The sequence below is a fragment of the Tiliqua scincoides genome, chromosome 5, assembly GCF_035046505.1.
Source record: "Tiliqua scincoides isolate rTilSci1 chromosome 5, rTilSci1.hap2, whole genome shotgun sequence".
NCBI classification, from domain to species: domain Eukaryota; kingdom Metazoa; phylum Chordata; class Lepidosauria; order Squamata; family Scincidae; genus Tiliqua; species Tiliqua scincoides.
In genome coordinates, this window is record NC_089825.1 from 139,249,833 (window position 1) to 139,272,363 (window position 22,531).

At 49.0% G+C, this 22,531-nt stretch overlaps 1 protein-coding gene across 1 annotated transcript; it reads right to left on the reverse strand.

Moving 5' to 3' along the window:
* Nucleotides 1–2,239: 2,239 nt before the first annotated feature.
* On the reverse strand, nucleotides 2,240–20,051 carry LOC136653880 (vomeronasal type-2 receptor 26-like). Its single transcript, XM_066630755.1, has 7 exons — nucleotides 19,649–20,051; nucleotides 16,969–17,109; nucleotides 9,966–10,105; nucleotides 5,971–6,393; nucleotides 3,993–4,220; nucleotides 3,601–3,646; nucleotides 2,240–3,150 (listed from the first exon to the last, which is right to left on the reverse strand). Exons 1-7 carry the CDS (start codon nucleotides 20,049–20,051, stop codon nucleotides 2,240–2,242), a joined length of 2,292 nt encoding a protein of 763 aa, XP_066486852.1.
* Nucleotides 20,052–22,531: the final 2,480 nt, after the last annotated feature.

Consider the following 22,531-nt stretch of genomic DNA (forward strand, 5'->3'; position numbering starts at 1 on the left):
CCTTCTTGGGCCCATGGTTGTCTGGCAGTGACCAGCAAGCATTCAGCACCCTATTTTGGACTACATTTGTAAGTTGTTTAGTCCAGCCTTTCAATAGCCCCTGGTTGCCTGGCAGTGCCACTCTATTTTCAGCACTCTGTATGGGGCTACCTTTGTAGGTGAAGCAGGCCTTCAACGGCCCATAATTGCCTGGCAGTAGCTAATGACAGTTCAGCACCCTATCTGAGGCTATATTTGGCCCATCGTTGCCTGGCAATAGCTGGCAAGCATTTGGCACCCTATACAGGAGTTGCTTTGTAGGTTCAATATTACTTTATTGGCCCATGTTTTCATTGCAGTAGCCAGCAAGCATTCAGCACAGTATATGGGACTACATTAACAAGTGAAATAAGCCTATAGTGGCCCATAGTTGCCTGGCAGCAGCCAGCGAGCGTTCAGAACCCTCTCTGGGGCTATATCTGCAGGTGCATTTATTTGCCCATGTTTCTCCGGCAGTAGCAGCTGGGCATTCAGCACTCTATGTGGGTCAACATTTGTAAATGAAGAAGGCCTTTATTGGTCCATGGTTGCAAGGCAGTTGTCAGCAAGCTTTCAGCACCCTATTTGGGACTATGTTTGCAAGTGAAGTAGGCTTTACTGGCCCATAGTTGCCTGGCAATAGCCAGCAAGTATTCAGCACCCTATTTGGGACTATGTTTGCAAGTGAAGTAGGCTTTACTGGCCCATAGTTGCCTGGCAATAGCCAGCAAGTATTCAGCACCCTATATGGGACTACATTTGTAAGTGAAGTAGGCATTTACTAGCATATAGTTGCCCGGCAGTAGACGGCAAGCATTCAGCACCCTATATGGGGCTATGTTTGCAAGTGAAAATGGTATTTATTGGCCAATGTTTGGCAGGCAGTGGCTGGTGGGCATTCAGGACCCTAGATGCAGCAGAATTTGCAAGTAAAATAGGTCTTCATTGGTCCGTGTTTGCCTGGCAGTAACCAGAGAGTTTCATTCCCCTATATGGGGCTACACTTACAAGTGATGTTCTTTAGTTGCCAATGGTTTCCAGGAAGTAGCTGGTGGGCATTTAGCACTCTTTGTAGGAATAGGTTTTTGTGAGTGAAAGAGGACTTCATTGGCCCCTGGTTACCTGGCAGTGGCTGGCAAGCATTCAGCACACTGTATGGGCTACATTTGCAAGTGAAGCAGGCCTTCATTGCCCAGTGTTTGCCTTGCAGTGGCTGGTTGGTATTCAGCACCCTACATGGGTGGGCTGCATTCATTCAGAATTGGGGCAGCATCTGTTGCAGCAGTATTAGTCTTTCACCAGTGGATATTAATGCATCGGCCAGTGGAGGTTGGTCGCTTCTAAGTTCTACCTAAGTAAGTACTAGGCCAATAGGCTATGTGCTGGCCTGGCCTGCGGATGAACAGAACCTGGTGTCATAGGTACCACTGAGTGAGTGTTTGGGTGCCCGGTGTGATGGGCGTCCCATGTGGGGGCCATGGCTGCGGCCTGGTCAGGGACTGGTGTGATAGTTCCTAGTTCTTTTGCCCAGTGTGATGGACACTTAAGGCGTACTGTTACAGGTCTTAGGTTACAGATTCAGGTTACTTACACTCCTTTCTGTATTTTCAGGTCACTGCACAGTGTTCCCCACCTGTGTCCGCATCATTCTTATGTTCTTATTGGACACTCCACTGTGTTTTGGGCGAGGAAGAGGGCAGCGGCCTTGGAATTTGGCACCCAGCTCGACTTGGGCGACATGGCGGAGATCTCGTGGGCTTTGAAGAGATGTATGCTCTGGGGCCAGCTACTCCCTTTGCACGTTTTGTGCTATTCCCACCAAGGTCCTGTCAGCATGCGAAAGACTCAGATTTTGGAACATTCTGGATTTTGGAATTCCAGATAAGGGGTAATCAACCTCTCTCTCTCTCTCTCTCTCTCTCTCTCTCTCTCTCTCTCTCTCTATCTATCTATCTATCTATCTATCTATCTATCTATCTCTGTGTTTGCTTGTGTGTGTATACACATTCTTTTTCATCAAGTTAAAAGCAGGGCTCTGCTGGAACAATAATTGGGCAAAAAAAATGACATATGAGGAAACTTTTCTAATGTATTAAATGCATGCATGTTCCAAAGTGTTTTACAAACATCAAAGTAGTTGGACTTAACAATTTTTTTAAAAGACAAACCATAAATGTGAGGGGGAAAATAACGAGACAAATAAGAAGAAAGAGAAGTTCAGTCAGGTAGCAAAATCCTTTTTCCTTACTAGCTGTTCCCTGGTATTCAGTTCAGGCTTCAGAACAATAATGTAGATTTTAGGGATGAAGATGCAACCCAGCAATCCAGCACTGGAGGCCAAGATGGAGAAGATCTCCACGGCCACCATATATTTCCCCTTGGTGCTCAAGTAGGCCGGGATAAATGATACCCAGACACTGCAAAACACCAGCATGCTGAAGGTGATCAGCTTGGCTTCATTGAAAGTATCTGGCAGTTTTCTGGCAAAGAAAGCCACGGCAAAGCTGATGATGGCCAGAAAGCCCATGTAGCCAAGCACAGTGTAGAACATGGTGGGTGAACCTTCGTTGCATTGCAATATGATCTGAGTGGATTGAGAATGCATGTCTGATTCTGGGAAGGGGGGAGACGTGGTCAGCCACACTGCACAGATGGCACTCTGAGTCAGAGAAGAGAGTATGATGACTGACACTGCCAGCCTCTTCCCTACCCATTTCCTCATCCTGTTTCCAGGCTTGGTGGCCATGAAGGCCACCACCACGGTGAGGGTTTTGGCCAACACACAGGAAACAGCAATGGAGAAGATGATGCCAAACACGGTTTGGCGGAGAAGGCATGTCACCCTCCCAGGCTGGCCAATGAACAGAAAGGAGCAGAGGAAGCAAAGCAGCAGAGAGCAGAGGAGGGCACAGGTGATGCTCCAGTTGTTGGCCTTGACTATGGGAGTATCGTGGTGTTGAATGAAGACCCACATCACTATTCCAGTGACTGCAGAAAAGAAGAGAGCCAAGGAAATCAGTATAATTCCCAAGGGCTCTTGACATGACAAGTAAGTTTTTGTTTTAGGGATGCACTGATCCTGCTTCCTGTTTGGGTGGTGATCTTCTGGGCACTTGTGGCAATCTTCTGCATCTGGAAATAACAAGCAAATTCATGCAAATATAGTACAGGAGAACTTGCACACAGTTTGTGATTTTATTTAGTTATAGTTCCACATACCGTTATTTAAATATTGTCATATTCTGCTCTATGGATTATAGCGGGCCTTTCATCGCCAGGATTGGGCTGTCACATGAAGCCACTTACAATGGTGGAAGGCACATCCACTTTTGGAAAATGGCGGCCAACAGAGCAGGCTGCACTCCATTGGTGGCCATTTTTATGAGTGCTGCGTCATGAGGCAGCAGTGCTGCAGCTCAGCCAAACAGACCCTGCAGAACCTACTAAGGTAGCAGTGGGGGCAGGGGATGGATAGGAGGGTGGGTGGGGAGAGGTGGTTAGTGGCAAAACTGGGTGAAGAGGGGGAGGAACAGGGGCGTGGAGGCAGCAGGAGTTGATGTCACTTTGTACTCTTTTACTTACCTGTCTGGACCGAGATGCTATCTTCAGAGCACTGAGCGCAGTCATAGCAACACACCTGGGCACCCTGAAGAACAATCCTGCTGTGTCCAGGAGGACAACTGTCAACACATGTGGACTGTGGAAGCATCTATCAACAAGTAGAGAAGCATCACATTGAGAACCTGAAACCAGCCATTTCTTCCTGTGTTCTGTCATGTTGAGTTCAACCTATTTACCCACGGAGGTTCTAAGAGGGATTGAAAAAGTCTCTGTGACACTCAAAATACCATGGTGCAACAGGGCTGAGACAACAACAGCACCGAGAATGAAGTGTTCTGGGTCAGAGCACAACCTTCCTCTGATCTTTTTCTGCTGTGGATTCTACAATTCAGGAAGATAATAGAAATCCTCACTTGGTTGTACTTGTGATTCCACACTATGGCACTTCTGTTGATGGTGAACTCTTTTCCTGCAGGAGCCCAGGGGTCCATCCGTCCAACACGGATTCTATGAAAGGACTTATTGGGATATGTGACTGTGTTCATGATGTCATATGGAGCTGCCAAATCCATGTTTTCATCAAAGAATATTTCTTCCCCGACACTGTTGTTGAAGTGAACATTTTTCAGAAAGGAGTGAAGCTAGTTTGGAAGTGAGAGAAATGTGAATGAGCTGCTTTCAGTGGTCAAAACCTAGTGCAACTTCCCTGAAACTATTGGATTTGTTACATTCACACATAAGTTAATGGCCCTATCCCCAGGGCCACAGCACTAGTCTTAAGTGAGCGGCCCTGGCAGCAGCCATCACAAACGTACTGTAAAGTGATGGAATGCTTATAGTTATTAGATGCCATTTGAGGCACATTTACCTGGAAGTAACCCCATCTGAACTCAGTCTAACATTCCTGTAAATGTAGACATGCATAAGAATGCCCATAAGAATCAGTGATTGAACTGTGGGGGAAATGCACCACGTCCTGGATGACATTCATAAGCACACTCCCAAACTCCAACCAAATTTGTCCAAATTATGGCCCACCCTGTAGTCTTCTTAGAAATGACTCATTAGAGTAGACTAATTAAGGCCGAAATCCCAACCAACTTTCCAGCACTGACATGGTTGTGCCAGTGGGGCATATGCTGCAGTTGGGGGCAGTCATGGAGGCGTCCTCAAGGTAAGGGAATGCTTGTTCCCTTACCTCGGAGCTGCATCGCCCTGATCTCGGTCCTGGAAAGTTGGTTAGGACTGCGCCCAAAAGGGGAGTGCACAAAACCTAAGATGATTTTGCCAGTCCTAGTTAAATGACTGAGAAAACACTTCCATTTTTGCTATATGTGAAACCAGCAGGAAAGAGAGAGGGTGCCGGTAATATCTGCAGTAGGGCAAGGTACTCTTGCCAATTACAGGTTGAGCCTCATTATTTGTGTGGGTTCTGTTCCAAGCACTCACATAGAAGGTAAAAAATGCACTATAGCAAATCAATGCAAAAAACCAAGTTTCTTTGCTCTGGCGATTTAAAAACAACCTTGCTGACCTTTGTGATGTAAGATAAGAATCATTAAGAAGACAATCCATTAATCAGTCATCCTGCAAGGGCTTACAAAGGTGCTTCACTCAGTCCCTCCCTTCACCAATGCAAAGTGATTACCTTTCTTTCACATGCTCAGGGGGAAGGGAGGGGTCCCTGGAGAGAGAAGGATTGGTGGATTGTCGGCCAGCTGCCCTCTCTCTCTCTCTCTTATTAAGGAGGCTATTGTTAAAGGACTGGTCAGTTATTTAAACTGAATTTAAAGGGATGCGTTTTTCCCCTTCTCCAGGGATCAGCACATTCTTTCTCATCTGCAGTGGCCATTTGTGTTGAGTCAAATCTGTGTATAAAAAGTCCATGAATTACAAGGCTGGACCTGTATGACGTTTCTTATTAAACTGAATTAATAGGAGAATCCACTCTACCTGCCACGGCTGAACATCCCTGAAGTCCCATGAACCTCCATCTCCCATCAATTTCTGTTTTGACCTCGATGAATCTATGGCATGGAGTGCATGTACCAGAGCATAAACAGAATTGTAGATGCCATAACTATGACCAGGCATTCCTGTATCAAATATGGACTTGGGGAGGCTGCTCAACTTTTCCCTCCCCGTGCAGCGTTGTCCTGCTGGTTTATATTGAGCAACTAAAGGCAATGAACAGTAAAACATATCGGACCAGAAAAGCTGGAACACAAATTGATGAAGTTCTTTAAAATATAATGTCTCAAGAAAATCTGCATATCCTGCCATTTCATTTGTGTGGAGTGCAAAGGACAAAGTGCCATTGAAAGATTGTGGTGTGAATAGATCCAGATGGAATACAGAAGAGAAATCCCAGTGAGCTGTTACGATCCAAACCCTCTCTATTGGTTTCATTTCATCACATTCACTTTTTGACAGAATCTTGCGTAAACCCTCCATGGAACGAAACCCCCCATGAACGAGAATCACGTTGCTTTTGGCTGAGGAGATGGTAGAACGTGTTCGTTCCAGTTGGTCATGAATCTGCTTTTCCATTTCTCCCCAGAAGGACTTGAGTGTTGGAACAACTTCCCTAAAAGCGATGCAAATGTGGCTCTGGAGGAGCCTGGGCTTGAGGTTCCGCCAGAAGGTCTCTCCGCTGTCGTCATCTGAGACAATGAGGCCAACCCAGGTCCATCCAAAATGCCAAAGCAGCTGCACAATCCCATCGTACTGAGCCTTTTCTTTTGGGATCATCCGGTATAAGGAGGGGAACTGAGTTTTGTCACTTAATGCCGGATCAAAGGAGCCGTAGCTGAGCTAAAGGGAATGCCAGGGATATTTTCAGAGCTAAGAACCATTCTGCAAATGTCAATCGATGCCCCAAATGTGTGACACAATAGAAGTTTGATTTCAATTTCTGTTTCATTGCCCAGCAAATATTGTGGAGACTTCTGATGCTGCAGTCTGAGCAGGATTACTGGAGTACTAATTATACCTTATGCACAATGCCACATGTCAGAGTCCAATTAAAATTTTTAAAGGGTTCAGGATTTGGCATAGAAAATGGGCAGGTTGTACTTTCTTTCCCTGCCCATTGCTTCTTTACTACCAATTTCTCCAATTTTCCCCTTCCCCTCAGTGTACAAAATGAAGGCCTGCACATGTTATGAACACTACCAGTTGACACATTGCTGGTAGCAGAAGGGCTTAGCTTCTGGTTTTCTAACTAGAAAGCAACCTAACTCTAATATCCTGTATGCACATATTCTCATGCAAAGTGTAATTAGAACCTGATTGGAACATGAATGACCAATGCTAAGCAAAAGAGCAAAACAGAGTCCTTTGGCCCATCAATCTGGGTGAGACATATATAGAAATACAGCGTGTTTGCCTTCCCTAACTTTTCCATTGCTTGAAAATATACACAGAGATGAAGGCACATACCTGTGGTATCCTATAGAGATTGACAATGTGGGGCATCTGCCTGGCGTTATAAGTGGTGAGTCCTCCAATGATAGCCCTTAGCTTGACTTTTGTTCCACAATTGTAATTGAGGGGATTCTGAAATGCTGAGAAAAGAACTTCCATGGTGCCAGCACAGGATCCTTTTGCATTGTAAGCATTTAGGCAGATTGTGTAATTCAGTGAGTTGTTGGGTAAAAGGTTGGAATTTGTGTTGATCTCACTTATGGCAAACCAAAAAACAGAGACATGGTGGAAGTTCTGAGGCACTAAGCTATAAAGAAGTATGCTCGTTGAATATTAGACCTTGTACGTGTAGACAAGCATAGTATCTCTGAACTAAGGTATAGCTACTAGGCACTGAGGTTTGTAATACTTAATATCTCAAAGTAGGTCTTTTGTATTTTGATCCTTTAGAACAGGGATGGCCAACCCGCAACATACCCCATGCCATATTTTATGTAGAGAATCTTCATTGAGCAAATCCACTTTAATGTCACTTTTAGCGATTACCATGACAGATAAGTAGAGCTGTTAGAGCCTCCAAATTTAAGGGCAGTATATCTCCCAATGCCAGAAGGTACAAAGCAAGAAGGCTGGGAGTGCTGTCTGGTGCTTTCTAAAGTCATCTGATTGAGACCAGAAAGGTGGCCTGCATCAACCCTGAGTCCAGCCCAGCAGGACTTGTTCCAAGGTGCATGTAATGTATGTTCATTGCCCTTCTGCACAGCGAAGCCTCCCTCTGCCTGCCCATTTTCTCATCCTCAAAGATGATCTTAGCCAGGATCTCTTTGCAGATGGTTTTTCTGAAAATGTGATCTTTGCCAAACTGGGCTTTGCTGATCTTGTTGGTCATCTCTGGTTGGCACCACCACCTTCTCGTTGGCACCACCCCATTCCGTCCCTGCCGCCTTCTACAGCCACCCCTTGCCTTTTCAGTGCTCTACCAATACCAGCCTTCTCAGGTAAGAAAGTAACCCACCAGTTGGCGGAATGCAACTCACTGGCATCCGCCCTATTGGTTTTCTGTCCTGTCTGTCATTCTTTTCCTCCCCTTCTCCCATTTTCCAACTAGAGCAAACCAAGAGGAGTGGGCGTGGCTGCCCTGAATGGACCCATTACGGTGTTAGAAACTTGGGGGCATGCTGTGTAAGGAGTTGCCAAGGAAGCAAGCAAACTATCAACTGCTGCAATGCTTTCTTTGTTATGATTTACATGTTTTTCAGAAATGCATGGCGACTTTGTGAGTGCCACTTGGAAAGTGTCCATGTGCCACTAGCGGCACATGTGGCACAGGTCAGCCACTCCTGCTTTAGAACTTTGGTACATCATTGGAAAGGAAAGAAGGATGAGGTGGAGGCTAAGAGGCAAGAATGGGACAGGCACCATTGGGGAAGCAAAGGAAAAGAAGGAGGGGGATGAGAAGTCGCTACTAAACTGGAGTGATGAGAAGCGCAGAGGAAGAGAAGGTGGGGCAGTGGTAGCAGGAAGGAGAAACAGATGAACACTACAAGGCAATGAGCGTGGCCTGATGTAGAGAGGAGGGCAGGCACCCGAGAGCAGGGGTGTCAAACTCGTTTCATACAGAGGGCCGAAGTTAGCATTCAGGGCTCTAGCTGAGGGCCGGCAGTGATGTCATTAAGCAGATAGTGACATCATTAATCAACTAATGGTCAGAAATCAGACCCTGTTCTCATATAAAAACTCATTAACTGCAAATGACAGAAGAGAAAGTACGCAAATCTTGATCATATCTCAAGATTTGGGAGAGCCCAATTTTCATTTGGACCGCCTTTTCAGCAGTAACACCTCAGAAGCTGAGAGACTGAGGTCCAGATAAAAAGCTTCCTGGGGCCACATCTGGCCCCTGGGCCTTATGTTTGACACCCCTGCCCTAGAGACTGGGGGAGCTTTGTGAGGGGAAGAGGGCTATTACCAAGGAGTGGCCACCAAGGTCCCGAGTTCTGCAAAGGATGGCACTGGAGAAACGGGAGCCCTAATGCAGAAGACTCTAGACTGGGAAGGAGTGGAGGCCAGGAGGAGGGAAGAGAAGGAGGGAAGAAGCAAAGTCTGAAACAGAGCAGAAACGAGAGCAGAGAACCCCTGGCTTCAGCATTTCTAGAAACTACATATCTAGCCATCACTGCATGATATTGAAAGTCAATGCACATTTTTAAACTTCTGCACCTCAAACGCTCCGCATCTGATTCCTCTGAAATTTGACCAGTGTATGCTGCACAATAAGGCTGCAATCCTATACACACTTTCCTAGGAGTAAGCCCAGTTGAGCACAATGGAATTTACTTCTAAGCAGACATGCATAGGATTGTGCTGTCAGTATATTCTCTGAGCATTGGTTGATACAGTTCAGACAATATTTTTTCATATTACAATTAATGGAGTGTTTATAATGGGGAATGCAGTTGGATTCATCGACATTAAATGGCCCCATTATAACGAGATCAAAGATAATGACGACTTTCCCCCTTCTAGTCACAGAAATATTGAGAATGTCCATTTTCACACACTGAAGAACTACTTACAAGCCACTTTGTGAGAAAAGTGGGCGTGTACTAAAGTGGAACTCATCCCAAAAGTTAAGGAAAAGAGAGACAAATTCAGCAATCAGTATTTCATCTGGAGAAACCTCAATAGGAGTTGGAGACCTTGGCCTCCAGCCACATTGGTAGTCCTGGTGCTTGCAAAAAACATGAGGCAGCAAAAGGAGCAGCAGCAATGCCATCTGCCCGCAGTTCTTGTCCACAGCTAAACCGGTCGAAGTTTGTTGTGCGACACACACCAACTGCGCAATTGCCACAAGAATCAGTCTTGAAAGAGGCTCCTAAAACCAAGACACTGCTGCACCCAATTCCCCACCTGGACTCTCAAACATTCAGTTGATCCTTTCTTGCCTGCCTCCAATTTACCTTGAAGAAGCTGGTAGCTGACAGGTTGCTTTGGAACCAGCCTTCATAGATGGAGTGCCTCATCAGCTCCAGGGATGGATTCATCTGTTTCTGTTTTGAATTCTGCTTGTGGTCTCTGGTTAGCCATGGGACTTTTGGAGCTAGATAAGTATAATTATCTGAATTACAGGGTTGAGAATTGCCATTTCCAACTTGCTCAGTTCTCTTCAAAACTCAAGAAGTTATGTCTGTTGGCTATACAGCCAGGGGCCAGATGCACTGCATGATGGGTATTGAGTAGAAGTTTCTGAATTGATTTAGACTAGCATGAGAACAGTGGAAATAGGAGGAAGAAGTGACCACAGGTGACCAGCTTGGCTTTCCATCTGTGGCTTTTAGCCAGCAGCAGTGGACCTACCATTCACTGAAAAGGGCTAATGGCCAGATGCAAAGCTCTGCATGCCTCTAGGACCACGCAGAAGCCTTACTGAGACTCCAGACGTGGTCGAACATGCGGGGAAACCTCAGATGCCCTCCTTGGTTTGTTCTGGAGTTGTGCGAGGCTCTGTAGCGATCCCATGAGTGGGGTGTGTGTGGATTCGAGCACAGGGCGGTGGCAGCATCTTGCGGGGGAGCCATCACAGACCTTGACCCTGAGCGTGGGGCTGGGGAAGTCCACCACTCTTAGCCAGCCAACCAAAAAGTCACCCCAGATAACAGGATAAGTGAAATACAGTATTGAGATCGTACTTATTTCTTTTAATATTTTGCATTTAGCTTTTTGCCTAGCACAGAAAATGCTAACAACCCGATCCTATGTGTGAGACAAGCTGGTATAAAGGAGCCCTGCCAGCACTCTGCTGGCAGAAGACAGTTTCTGCTGACAGACGTAGACCTAGTGCCAGCCAAAATGCTGCACCACCGCGTATCAAACACAGACAAGATGCTAGTGCAATCCCAGCAGCATGAGGGCATTCCATGGGTTTGTCACGGAGTACGGCAGTGCCAAATCCGATCCCTGCCCCACTTTTTGGGTCTTTCTGGGGCCTTTCTTGGGTAGATGGGTGCCTTCCTCTCATAGGGCTCTCTATGGGCCCTAGGAGGGAGGGTTTGTGCCTGGGGTGGTGTAGTCCCTGGCCCACTTTGCACTCCCCTTCACTAGCTAATGTACTGGGCTGTGATGGGCTCCTGGATGGCAGTGCCCCAGGAACTGCTGGGCTGGCTTTGTATCGGTGGGTGGGATGTCCATGGCCCTTGTCATGAATATGTGCAGTTTAGGCCTAGTTGCATTGCAAAGCCTGAACCAAAGTAACCCAGTAACATAGAAGTGGCTTGCATCCTCCATGTTGCCAAACTTCAGTCTCGAAAGACTCTGGTATCGCGCTCTGAAAGGTGGTTCTGGAACAGTGTCTAGTGTGGCTGAAAAGGCCGATTCGGGAGTGACAGTCCCTTCCACACCGGGAGCAAGTGCAGTCTGTCCCTGGTCTGTCTCCCTGGCTATAGGCTTGTATCCTAGCTGCAAGGAATTTACAACTCAATGAAAGGTGAAAATGTACACCTCAGCAGACCGAGAGGTGCCCATGAATCCCCAGTGGGGAGGGGGAGAACTAAGAGGGCTAGCATCCAGCCCCACTTCGAGAAGATTCTGTCCCCAAGAGTTCTGATTGGTCAGTTCAAAAAAGTACAGAGTCACCTCATCCTGTAGCATGAGAAGTATAAGAACAAAGCCCAAAGGGGTGTCTTGTCTCTTATTCTTTGGTCTTTTTCTCTTGGTGGGAAAGGTGGTGGGTGCTCATCCTGCCCCGCCAGGGCCATGTGGCCTCGTAGGTAACTGGGGCTGAAGATCTACAACAGAAGCTGACCCAGGTGAGAGTTAGGGAATAATAGAGACAGCCAGTTAGCTTTATTATTTTAATGCTGAGATATTTCCTAGAAGTTTCATGCCTCTAGTATTTGCTGCCTTTTGTAACTTTATGTAACCTTATGTACTTCATAAAGTAAAAATCCTTTTACTAAGTTGTTCATTGTCTGTTGGGGACAAAAGTTCAGAATCCTGCCTAGCCGTTCAGCAAGCTACCAAATACTCATCGAGGACTAGTAACTTGAGATCTGAGGCTTTAAATTAAAGAAAGTACTCAGTGCCTGCAAGGGATAGAATTAAGCCTAGAGGGTCTCAGTGTCCCTGGAAAGAGACATTGGCACATACAGGGTGGTGGCAGTTCTACCGAACAGGGGTCCTTGAGGCTCTAGGGTTCAAGAACTAAGAACTCTGAGCACCCGAAACCCTGGGAGTGTACGGCAAGTATACGACAGCCGTGAGCCCCCTTCCCCATCAGCCAGGGCTGCTGTGTTCTTCTGCAGGCCATACTGTGGAACATGGCACAAACACCTTGGCGACCTTGGTCCTCATCAGAAGCCCCCTGGATAGTTGCAGGCACCAGAAGAACATCTTCAGCATCCCAAACACACATCACAGTCATGGATGGTATGCCATGTTGAACCTGGCCATAGGCCTTGGGGGCTCCATCACATAAGGCATCATGGACTAAGGCCATGGGGGTAGCCATGGTTAAGATGGAGGCAGCTGGCTATCACCATGTGACTGCATGGCCCTCCAACCCCAAGTCCCAACACCTACCTAGGAGCCAGCCATTCCTCTCTGGCCATGATGCCAAGGTGGCCTTGATGGCAGAGGTGTTGAAAACCTGGGCACCATGGATGCTGCCAAGGAACTTGGCAGTGATGGTGGTGAAGAGTCCCCAGGCATCACAGGTTGCCTAGACATTCAGGGTGTGCTGCTGATGTCTGTTGTAGTTCATCCTGGGCACATCAGGTGGAGTGGATATACCCACATGTGTCACATCAACAATGGAGATGAATTTGAGAAACAACATAACACCATAGTATTCTTACGGAGGTGATGCAGCTATGCCGCAGCAGTGAGGAAGGTGTCATAGACGGACAGGTGCAGGAACGTGGCATTGAGGAACACATCAACTGGTAGATAATTAAGCAGTTCCTATGTTGACATGTGATGACCCCTGGAAGCTTTCAGTCCCCAGGTAGTGGAGGGTCATTAGGAATTTCTGGAGGAAGGGGATGCTCTTCCGGGTTGGGACTGGATCCTGGGGCTGAAGAGCTGGCACAGTCCCCTATCCAGCTGGCACGCCTGGATGCAGGACACATCTGTAAGAAGGGCCTGATGGATGAGAGGCAGGGTCCTCTAGGGGCAGTACCATGTATGCCAGGGGAGCTCAAACTTTCAACTTTAGGGATGCTGGACCTTTAACAAGTGTATAGAAGAGAGAATTGCAGCAGGTGCAACTTGTCATCCCACAGATGACAAGCTACACCTGCTGAAATTCTCTCTTCTATACACTTGTTAGGTCCAGCATCCCTAAAGTTGAATGTTTGAGCACCCCTGATGTATGCCATTCCTCTTGCTCGACGAGGTAGTGTGCAGGAGTGGCACATGCAGGGGGTCCTGACAATTGCTGGGAGGGAGGAGTGCCACTGCAAAGAGCCTCCCCAATGGAAAAATGAGTGCCGTGGGATATGACCTGTGTTTTTTGTCCTGCTGGTGTGCATCAGGGTGCTGCCATGGCCTGCTGCTCCCAGCCCCCCCAGATGTGCTTGCCACATCTGGAAGTTCACAACATCGCCACAGCTTTTGTGACATGGTTAAGAGGACATAACAGCACTAGAGTGTGAGATCTGCTGCCGTGGGCTCTCTATGGAATTGGGTTGCCTGACTGCTTTTTTCCATGAGTCTGTGAGCCCACCAATTTTCTCTCCAGAGGAACTTCCATGGAACAATGAGGCACTACAAATCTTTTTGCTGCCTGTGAATTATTTATTTTAAACATTTGTATCCTGCCTTTCCTATGCTGAAACAAAAGCAGAAGGTGGCTTTTGAGTGGCAAAGTGCAACTTTTGAGTGGCAACTTCAACTCAGCCCTCAATTTAACTTCCCTTCAAACAGAAGGAAAAGGTTTCATTTGCTTTATTTAATAGAGTCATGTTTATAGAGAGATGGCTTCATTCAACATCACCATTGATTATCTTTTGACTATGAGGTGCTTCACAAGCATAAAGGTGGACCAGATTTTGCCTATAGCCTTAAACAAGATAATACACAATATGGAAAGTGCAACAGTGATAAGAGGAAAGGAAGAATTTAGGTAAGGAACAAAATTACCTTTTCCTTACTAGCTGTTCTTTGGGGTTCAACTCAGGCCTCAGTACAATAATGTAGACTTTAGGGATGAAGATGCAACCCAGCAATCCAGCACTGGAGGCCAAGATGGAGAAGATCTCCATGGCCACCATGTATTTCCCCTTGGTGCTCAAGTAGGCCGGGATAAATGATACCCAGACACTGCAAAACACCAGCATGCTGAAGGTGATCAGCTTGGCTTCATTGAAAGTATCTGGCAGTTTTCTGGCAAAGAAAGCCACGGCAAAGCTGATGATGGCCAGAAAGCCCATGTAGCCAAGCACAGTGTAGAACATGGTGGGTGCACCTTTGTTGCATTGCACTATGATCTGAGTGGGCTGAGAACGCATGTCTGATTCTGGGAAGGGGGGAGACGTGGTCAGCCACACTGCACAGATGCCACTCTGAGTCAGAGAAGAGAGTATGATGACCGACACTGCCAGCCTTTTCCCTACCCATTTCCTCATCCTGTTTCCTGGCTTGGAGGCCATGAAGGCCACCACCACAGTGAGGGTTTTGGCCAAAACACAGGAAACAGCAATGGAGAAGATGATGCCAAACACACTTTGGCGGAGAAGGCAGGTCACCCTCCCAGGCTGGCCAATGAACAGAAAGGAGCAGAGGAAGCAAAGCAGCAGAGAACAGAGGAGGGCACAGGCGATGCTCCAGTTGTTGGCCTTGACTATGGGAGTATCGTGGTGTTGAATGAAGACCCACATCACTATTCCAGTGACTGCAGAAAAGAAGAGAGCCAAGGAAATCAATGTAATTCCCAAGGGCTCTTGACTCGACAAGTAAGTTATTCTTTTAGGGATGCACTGATCCTGCTTCCTGTTTGGGTGGTGATCTTCTGGGCACTTGTGGTATTCTTCTGCATCTGGAAATAACAAGCAAATTCATACAAATATAGTACAGGAGAACGAGCACACAGTTTGTGGTTTTATTGAGTGTGCAGTCCTAACCCCTTATGTCAGTGCTTTCCAGCACTGGCATAGTGGTGCCAATGGAACGTGTGCTGCATCCTGCAGTTGGGTGTCACTCACAGAGGCCTCCTCAAAGGAAGGGAATGTTTGTTCCCTTACCTCAGAGCTACATTGCACTTATGTCAGTGCTGGAAAGCATTGGTATGTAATACTGGTATGTAAGTAGTGTCATACTCTCTCTATGGATTATGGCAAACCTTTCATCACCCGGATTGGGCTGTCGCATGGAGCTACTTATGACAACAGAAGACACATCCTCTGTCGTAAGGTGGCTGCCAGCAGAGTACGCAGCACTCAGTTGGTGGCCATTTTGTGAGCACTGCTTCAAGAGGCAGCAGTGCTGCAGCTCAGCCAAACAGACCCTGCAGAACCAAGTAAGGTAGCAGTGGGGGGAGGTGATGGATAGGAGCGGGGGGAGTGGGGGTGGGGAGGGGTGGCTACTGGCAAAATCGGGTGAGAAGGGAGAGGATCAGGGGCATGGAGGCAGCAGGAGTTGATGTCACTTTGTATTCTTTTGCTTACCTGTCTGGACCGAGATGCTGTCTTCAGAGCACTGAGCGCAGTCATAGCAACACACCTGAGCACCCTGACAAACAATCCTGCTGTGTCCAGGAAGGCAACTCTCCACACATGTGGACTGTGGAAGCATCTGTCAATAAGTAGAAGGGATGGGGTTGAGAGTGGAGATCATCTGTTTCTTTTACCATGCATTCCCCAATAAATACAGCCGACAACAGGTATGGGATTAAATGGGCCACTTTATTAACTTACAACAAGCGCAACAAGGCAAAATAGGAAACAATACCCAAACTAAGTGCAGGGTTCTAAATGGGGGAAACGGCCTAGCCGTCTACGTCCCCCAGTCTCATGGGGCGTCCACCCAACTCCAGGCGTAGCTCAATTGTTATTAAGCCCGCCTTTCACTGTCGCCCAAAGAGGGTAAGCCAGCCAAACTACTCTGCCTTCAGGTCACCCCTGCAAGGCCCCAAAGTTCAGACCAGGGGCTAGCCAGCCTGCCTCCTCGAGCCGGACAAGCATCCAAAGAGCGGTTCTGGCTCACCCCTGCCCTTGCTGGCTTAGATTGGACGTCGGAGAAGGTCTTCTGTCTACCCACCCCGCACTTCTACCGCCACAAGGGAAGGTCAGCCTCGTGCTTGGCCTTCCCTACACCCAAAAAGAGGGCCAAGCCTTGTTGCAACTCTGAAAGAAAGCGCCCATAACCCATGGGAGAAAGGTGAACCCCATCGCCACGGTAAAGAGCAGGCTCCTCAAAAGCAATGCTGGGATGATGGATAGCCGCTCCACCAAGCTGCCCACGCCCTAACTGGTCCGTTTTGGACACTTGCAAATGGAGGGATAAATTCCCAGGCCTTAACACACAGTCCCCCCCACTGAAGGACTCTCTCAGTTGGGGCAAACCATGACTGTACCAAAACCTCACCAGGGCGGAACGCCCCATAAAACAGTACCAGAGTCACCGCCCTAAACAACAGCGACACATAGGCTGGGGAACACATGGCAATAAACTGTATGTGTAACCCCTGTAAAATGGTGGGCGTAATGGGCAGGCGCTTGGCTGCGCCTGTGGGGAATTGCTGGTCAAAACCAGCCACCATCTTACGCACCCTAAAATCCTTGGTAGGATCCTGAATACCCCAAGCATGGGACTGGAAGGAGATGGCCGCCAAATAAACTGACATAGATTTTCTGGATAACCCCCTATTATGCAGACCCAAAATGAACTGCATAAGAGTGTAGGTCGAAAATGGTCCCTGCTCTAGAGCCCCAGCCGACCTACAAAAAGCACCAAATTCAAGGGACTTACTCAAATAACTGGCGCGGGTGGATGGAGCCAGCGATGCCCAGATGGCTTCCTGGGCCTCATCATACCAAGTCCCCAGAGCCATGGGGGCATGGGATCCGGATCCAGCCTTGCCTCGGGGGCTAGCATCCGAAAGCGCTCCTCCTGAAAACGAGAGAGAGCGTCGGCTATGCTATTCTCAATCCCAGGCACATGTCTGGCTGAGAAAACAGTGTTGATAGCAAGACACTGTTTGACAAAGACTCTAACCAGATTCATAACCCGAGGGGATTTGGAAGTCTGCATGTTTACTATGTGGACCACGGCCAGATTATCACACCAAAAGCGAACTGAAGAGTTGGCAAACTCCCCAGCCCACAAGTGTACAGCCACGACAATCGGGAAGAGCTCCAAAAATGTCAAGTCCCTGGTGATCCCCTCCTGGGCCCACACCCGTAGCCAGGGGGCAGCACACCAGCGTCCTTGAAAAAACACACCAAATCCCAAATCTCCTGCAGCATCAGAATGAACCTGGAGCTCGGCTTCAATCAACTTTACAGATCTCCAAAAGGAGATCCCGTTGAAATCTTTCAAAAACTCCAGCCACAGCTCCAGGTCCTCCCTCATACCAAGTGTCACACACAGTCTGTGAGTCGGGCGCCGTAGCCCCGCCATGGCATCACATAACTGGCGCACAAAGGCCCTGCCGGGGGCAATGACCTTATATGCAAAGTTAAGATGCCCCACCAGACTTTGTAATTCCCTCAATGTCAACTTGCTAGACCCTAGGGCGCTAGTCAGCATTGCGATAAGATTATCTAATTTGTCCCTTGGCAGGCGGCTGGTCTGAGTAACCGAGTCCCACTCGATACCTAAAAAGGTGAGCTTGCTAAGGGGGCCCTCTGTCTTCTCGTGTGCCAGGGGACCCCCAGCTGCTCACACAGCGATGTAAAGTCACCCAGGAGCCGAGCACAGACGCCTGACCCAGATGGTCCCATAAACAGGAAATCATCCAAGTAGTGGGCAGTGGATTGCAACCCAGTTCTGAAACGCACAGTCCATTCCAAAAATGTGCTGAACGCCTCAAAAACCGAACAGGAAATAGAACACCCCATAGGCAACGCTCTATCGACATAATAACCACCCTCAAACTGGAAACCCAACTGACAGAAATCCTGGGGGTGCACAGGAAGCAATCTAAAGGCGGACTGAATATCCGCCTTGGCCATCAAGGCCCCAGGGCCACACTTCTTGAGGCGGGCGACCGCCTCATCCAAAGAAGTATATCTGACTGAACACAGATGGGACAGTATCCTGTCGTTTACTGAGGAACCCTCTGGAAAGGACAGGTGGTGAATCAGTCTAAATTGGCCCTGGGCTTTCATAGGCACCACACCCAGGGGGGAAACCTGCAAGTTCCTCAACGGAGGAACAGCAAACGGTCCAACTACTCTACCCGCTTGTACCTCCTTGGCTATTTTTTCTCGCACCACCTCCTCCATGCCAGTCACTGACCGGAGGTTGTGTGCGAACGTGGGGCTAACTGGAGGCGGGGCTTGGATCTTGAAACCAAACTGAAAACCCTCAAACAACAATCTGGCTGCTGAACGATCCAAATAAAATTGCAGCCAGTAAACCAAGGAGGGAATCTTAATTGGTGTTGGGCCCCTTGCCAGCACCAGCTGAGGGTCCACCACCAGGCTTTTTCCACGGAAGGGGCAAAAAACTTGCCTGGGACCACTGATTTGTGGACATTTTGCCATGGGATGTCCAGCCCCACACATGGGGCAGCCATGGGAAAAGGAACATCCTGGCCTTTTGCATTTTCCCGTGGCATTAAATTGAAAGCATGCGCGGGGGGATTGAACCCACTGCGCACCCTCAGGTGCCGAAGGCTGCTCGGGTCTGGAACGAGCAATCAAATGCCCGCTATCCGCCCTATCCCCCAACGCTGCCCTAGCCGGCAGGACTAACTGCACCCAGAGTTCCCACTGGGGTACAGTCCAGTCCAAAGATGGGTCCTGCGCGGCTCTGATGCGGAATTGACGGTCATAAGCCATCCAAGCCGCACTAGCATGATCGCGCAAAGTGCGATGGATAATGTCCAGATATTTGAATAGCTTCCCCGCCTTTTTGGGGTGCAACTGGACAGTGACCCCAGCATAGACAATGAACCCATTCAGCCAATTGGTCCAGTTCTTGTCTATTTTCCTCTGCCTGACGGTTTCCTCGTCACGCACAGGGTCTCCCACTTTGGGGGTAGGCTCAGGCTCGATGTGAAGGAGACTGAACATGTCCACAAAGTCACCCCGCCATATCTTCTCCTTGACAGACATGGCGAGGTGAGAGCCCAGAGGGATGGCGATGATGCCATACGAAACCGTAGGCTTCTCCCTCTTTATCACCAATCCAAAGGAATCATCCCCCCAGTCCTCATCCTGCTGGCCCAACTCTGTGTCGGCCATAGCAGGATAATGACCACACTGCAGGGGTGCCCTGCTGGCCCTGGGCCCAGATTTGTGACATGGATATGTCCAACCGAGGGCCCAGGGGTACTGTGGGTAATTGGGCCCCTGCCAAAAGGAAGGAGGCCCCCACGGAGACCAGGGCTGATCTGGTGCAGGCCGGCTAGATGCCCAAGGAATGCCCTCCTTGTCCTCCCACACAGACTCAGTATCCTGGGCAAAGCCCGCCCACGGCTCACCTTGCCCACCCCAGCCACTATAAGTCTGTTGCCGGGGCCTTTTAACAGGACAGACCACCTCCTCCTGCGCTTCTAGGGTGTTGCTGTCCTGCTCCTCGCCCTCCTCGACAGTAACGTGCTTATCTTCCAGAACATGAGCCTGTCGGGGAGGGAGAGAGGCCCCTTTATTCATCCTACCTGATCTGCGAGGCACGGGGTCCGCCCTTGAGCTGGAGCCCCCATCACCCCGCCCTGCTTTGCGAAGGGCCTTCTCCTTTTTGCGCGCGTCATAGCGAGCCATTAAGGCACGCAACTCAGCCATTTGATCTTCCTCATCCGATGATGAGGGAGGGGAGTGGATAGGCCAAGCTGGAGCTGCCTTTTTGGTGGCCTTGCCACCCGACTTCTGGGCGTTCTTCCCCATGTCCACCCCCCAAGTGAAGGAATATCCCGAGTGGGGCCCACCGCCCCCTGTGTTCTAAGTTTTAACTGGATACGATACGCCTCAGCAGTACGGAATCTTGTCCTTTCGCGTTGTGTCCGCAGACCACTATGACTGGAAGTCCCCCAACTCTGGAAATAAGAGACCCTTTTGGCAGTTGGGACCCGCAAAATGGCTGACAGGCTGTATTTAAATTTTCAAAATGGCGGAGCGCCACGAGGCAGGGCCCAAAATGGCGCCCAGCCATGAGGCACCCCCCCAATGTCCGCCAAAATCCTCCCTAAGCGATCCAGGCCGCGGAGGAGGAACGCGGGGCAGATGCCTGCCTCTGGTGCCTGCCACCCCACGGACCACCACCGCCACCCGGGCAGCGCGCGCAGCGGGCCGCCCCTTCGAGCACACCCCGCAGAGCACACAGCAGGTCACCCCCCCGGTGCTGACTGCAGAGCGCGCCGCGGGCTGCTCCCTACCGCTGCCGCTCGGACAGAGCGCGCAGCGGGCCTCCCCCCTCGAGTACCACCCGCAGAGCGCGCAGCGGGTCACCCCCCCCGGCGTTTGCTGCAGAGCGCTTGGCGGGACTGTCCCTCGGTGTCGCTCACGGGGCCGCTCGTCGCTGCGCCCCGGAGCGAAACCACAGAGGCCACCCACTGCCGAGGTGACGGGAGCTTGCAAGCACGGATCCCTGCACCTCAAGCCCCGTCGTGGGGCAGCCTCTCTCCACTCCTGGAAAAGCGACCTGCCCGGTCGCTTCCAGGAACGGAACTGAGCCGGGTCTAGCGCCTGCGCGCTAGATCAGGCTCAGTTGTCCCGCCCCCCAAGGCCAGCCAGCCAATCAGCTGGCAGCAAAGCCCTGCTGCCGGCTGATAGGGGGGTTTACCCTGGCAATCAGCGCTAGCGTGCCCATACGGGCACGCTAGCTGCCTTTCCTCAGCTCCACAAAGTGAGGTTCCCATCCATTTTACACAAGAACACACTAATTACTAATCCATAGTGAATATCTATGGAGCAATCAGTGTTCACAGCAATGTTCTCTGTGATTTACTAGCCTTTTGATTTGTCTTTCTACATTTTACCTTTTGTTTTATCTTTTACTCTCTGCTCTGTTTTCCATTTGCAGTTCAGCCTCACCAACCATAGGAACTTATACCATCTGCTAGACCAGTGATTTTTCAACCAGTGTGGCATGGCACATTAGTGTGTCATGAATGGTCCATAGGTATGCCGCAGGAATTTGGGAGAGGGTCACTTATTTGTAGGGTCATTGGGGATGTGAGCCCCCCATCAGTCACATGAGGTGCCTTGTCAACTCTCAAAAAACTGATAGTATGCCTTGACAACTTCACTGCATTGTCAGTGTGCCATAAGGTGAAAAGGGTTGAAAATCGTTGTGCTAGATACATGGTCCCTCTAGACCAGGGGTGCCCAAACCCCAGCCCAGGGGCCACTTGTGACCCTTGGGGACTCCCAATTTGGCTCCCAGGGAGCCCCCAGTGTCCAATGAGCCTCTGGCCATCCAGAGACTTGCTGGAGTCTGCATTGGCCTGATGCAACTGCTCTTAGCATGAGGGCAACTGTTCAACCTCTTCGCATTGAGTCATCCCTGAAAAGTTGAAATCAGAGAAGGGAACGGGAAGGGAGAAAAGGCAAGAGCCTTTCTCTGTTCTTTTTGAACTGGGGATTGTATACTTTAGAAGCATGCTAGTGTTTCCCACCTGCTTAAACTTGTGATTCCACACTATGGCACTTTGGTTGATAGTGAACTCTTTTCCTTCAGAAGCCCAGGGATCCATCTTTCCCACACAGATTCTATGAAAGGACTTATTGGGATAAGTGATTGTGTTCATGATATCAAACGGAGTGGCAAAATCCATATTTTCATCAAAAAATATTTCATCCCCAGCACTATTGTTGAAATGAATGTTTTTCAGAAAGGAGTGAAGCTGTCTTGGAGGAGAGGAAGAAAGAAAAGAACTTGGGTCAATGATCAAGAACAAGCTTGAATGCAATTTCTTTGACGTTTGACTTTTTCTAGAAAATATCTTACTAGCTAACACTTAAAGCCTCTTTCTTACACAGGAAGCAGTGCATATCCCATAGGCACAGCAGCACCGACACTGGAAAATTGGATAGGATTCATCCCTTATTCGCTGCACTCATCAAGGGATGGCACCCGCTGGGCACTCCTTCAGTCCAAGGTGAACAGGGTGACAGGGATGCAGGGAGAGGAGCCCCATTTGAACAATGTTCTTTCCTATATGCCTCTCACATCTTCAAATATGCTTTCTGGTTGCAGGTGAAGCTGTTTCTAATCTCCCAGGCTCTTCATATCTGATGGGCTCTAATATTTACCATATTTCCTGTGCTGTTTTAGGGTCGAATCCTATCCCATTTTCCAGGGCTGGTGCTGTTGTGTCAGTGGGGTGTGTGCTGCATCCTGTGGTGGAGGGATAATCGCTGGGGTC

What these genes read in the sequence shown, in the direction of transcription:
- LOC136653880 (XM_066630755.1), bottom strand. Translation starts at nt 20,051, where the DNA reads ATGGGGAAGAACGCCCAGAAGTCGGGTGGCAAGGCCACCAAAAAGGCA. An exon ending in GGAATCACAAGTACAACCAA is followed by an intron (nt 3,647 to 3,992) that starts GTGAGGATTTCT and finishes CAGGTGTGTTGC; the next exon opens with TATGACTGCGCTCAGTGCTC. An exon ending in TAGCATCTCGGTCCAGACAG is followed by an intron (nt 3,151 to 3,600) that starts GTAAGTAAAAGA and finishes TGTTATTTCCAG; the next exon opens with ATGCAGAAGATTGCCACAAG.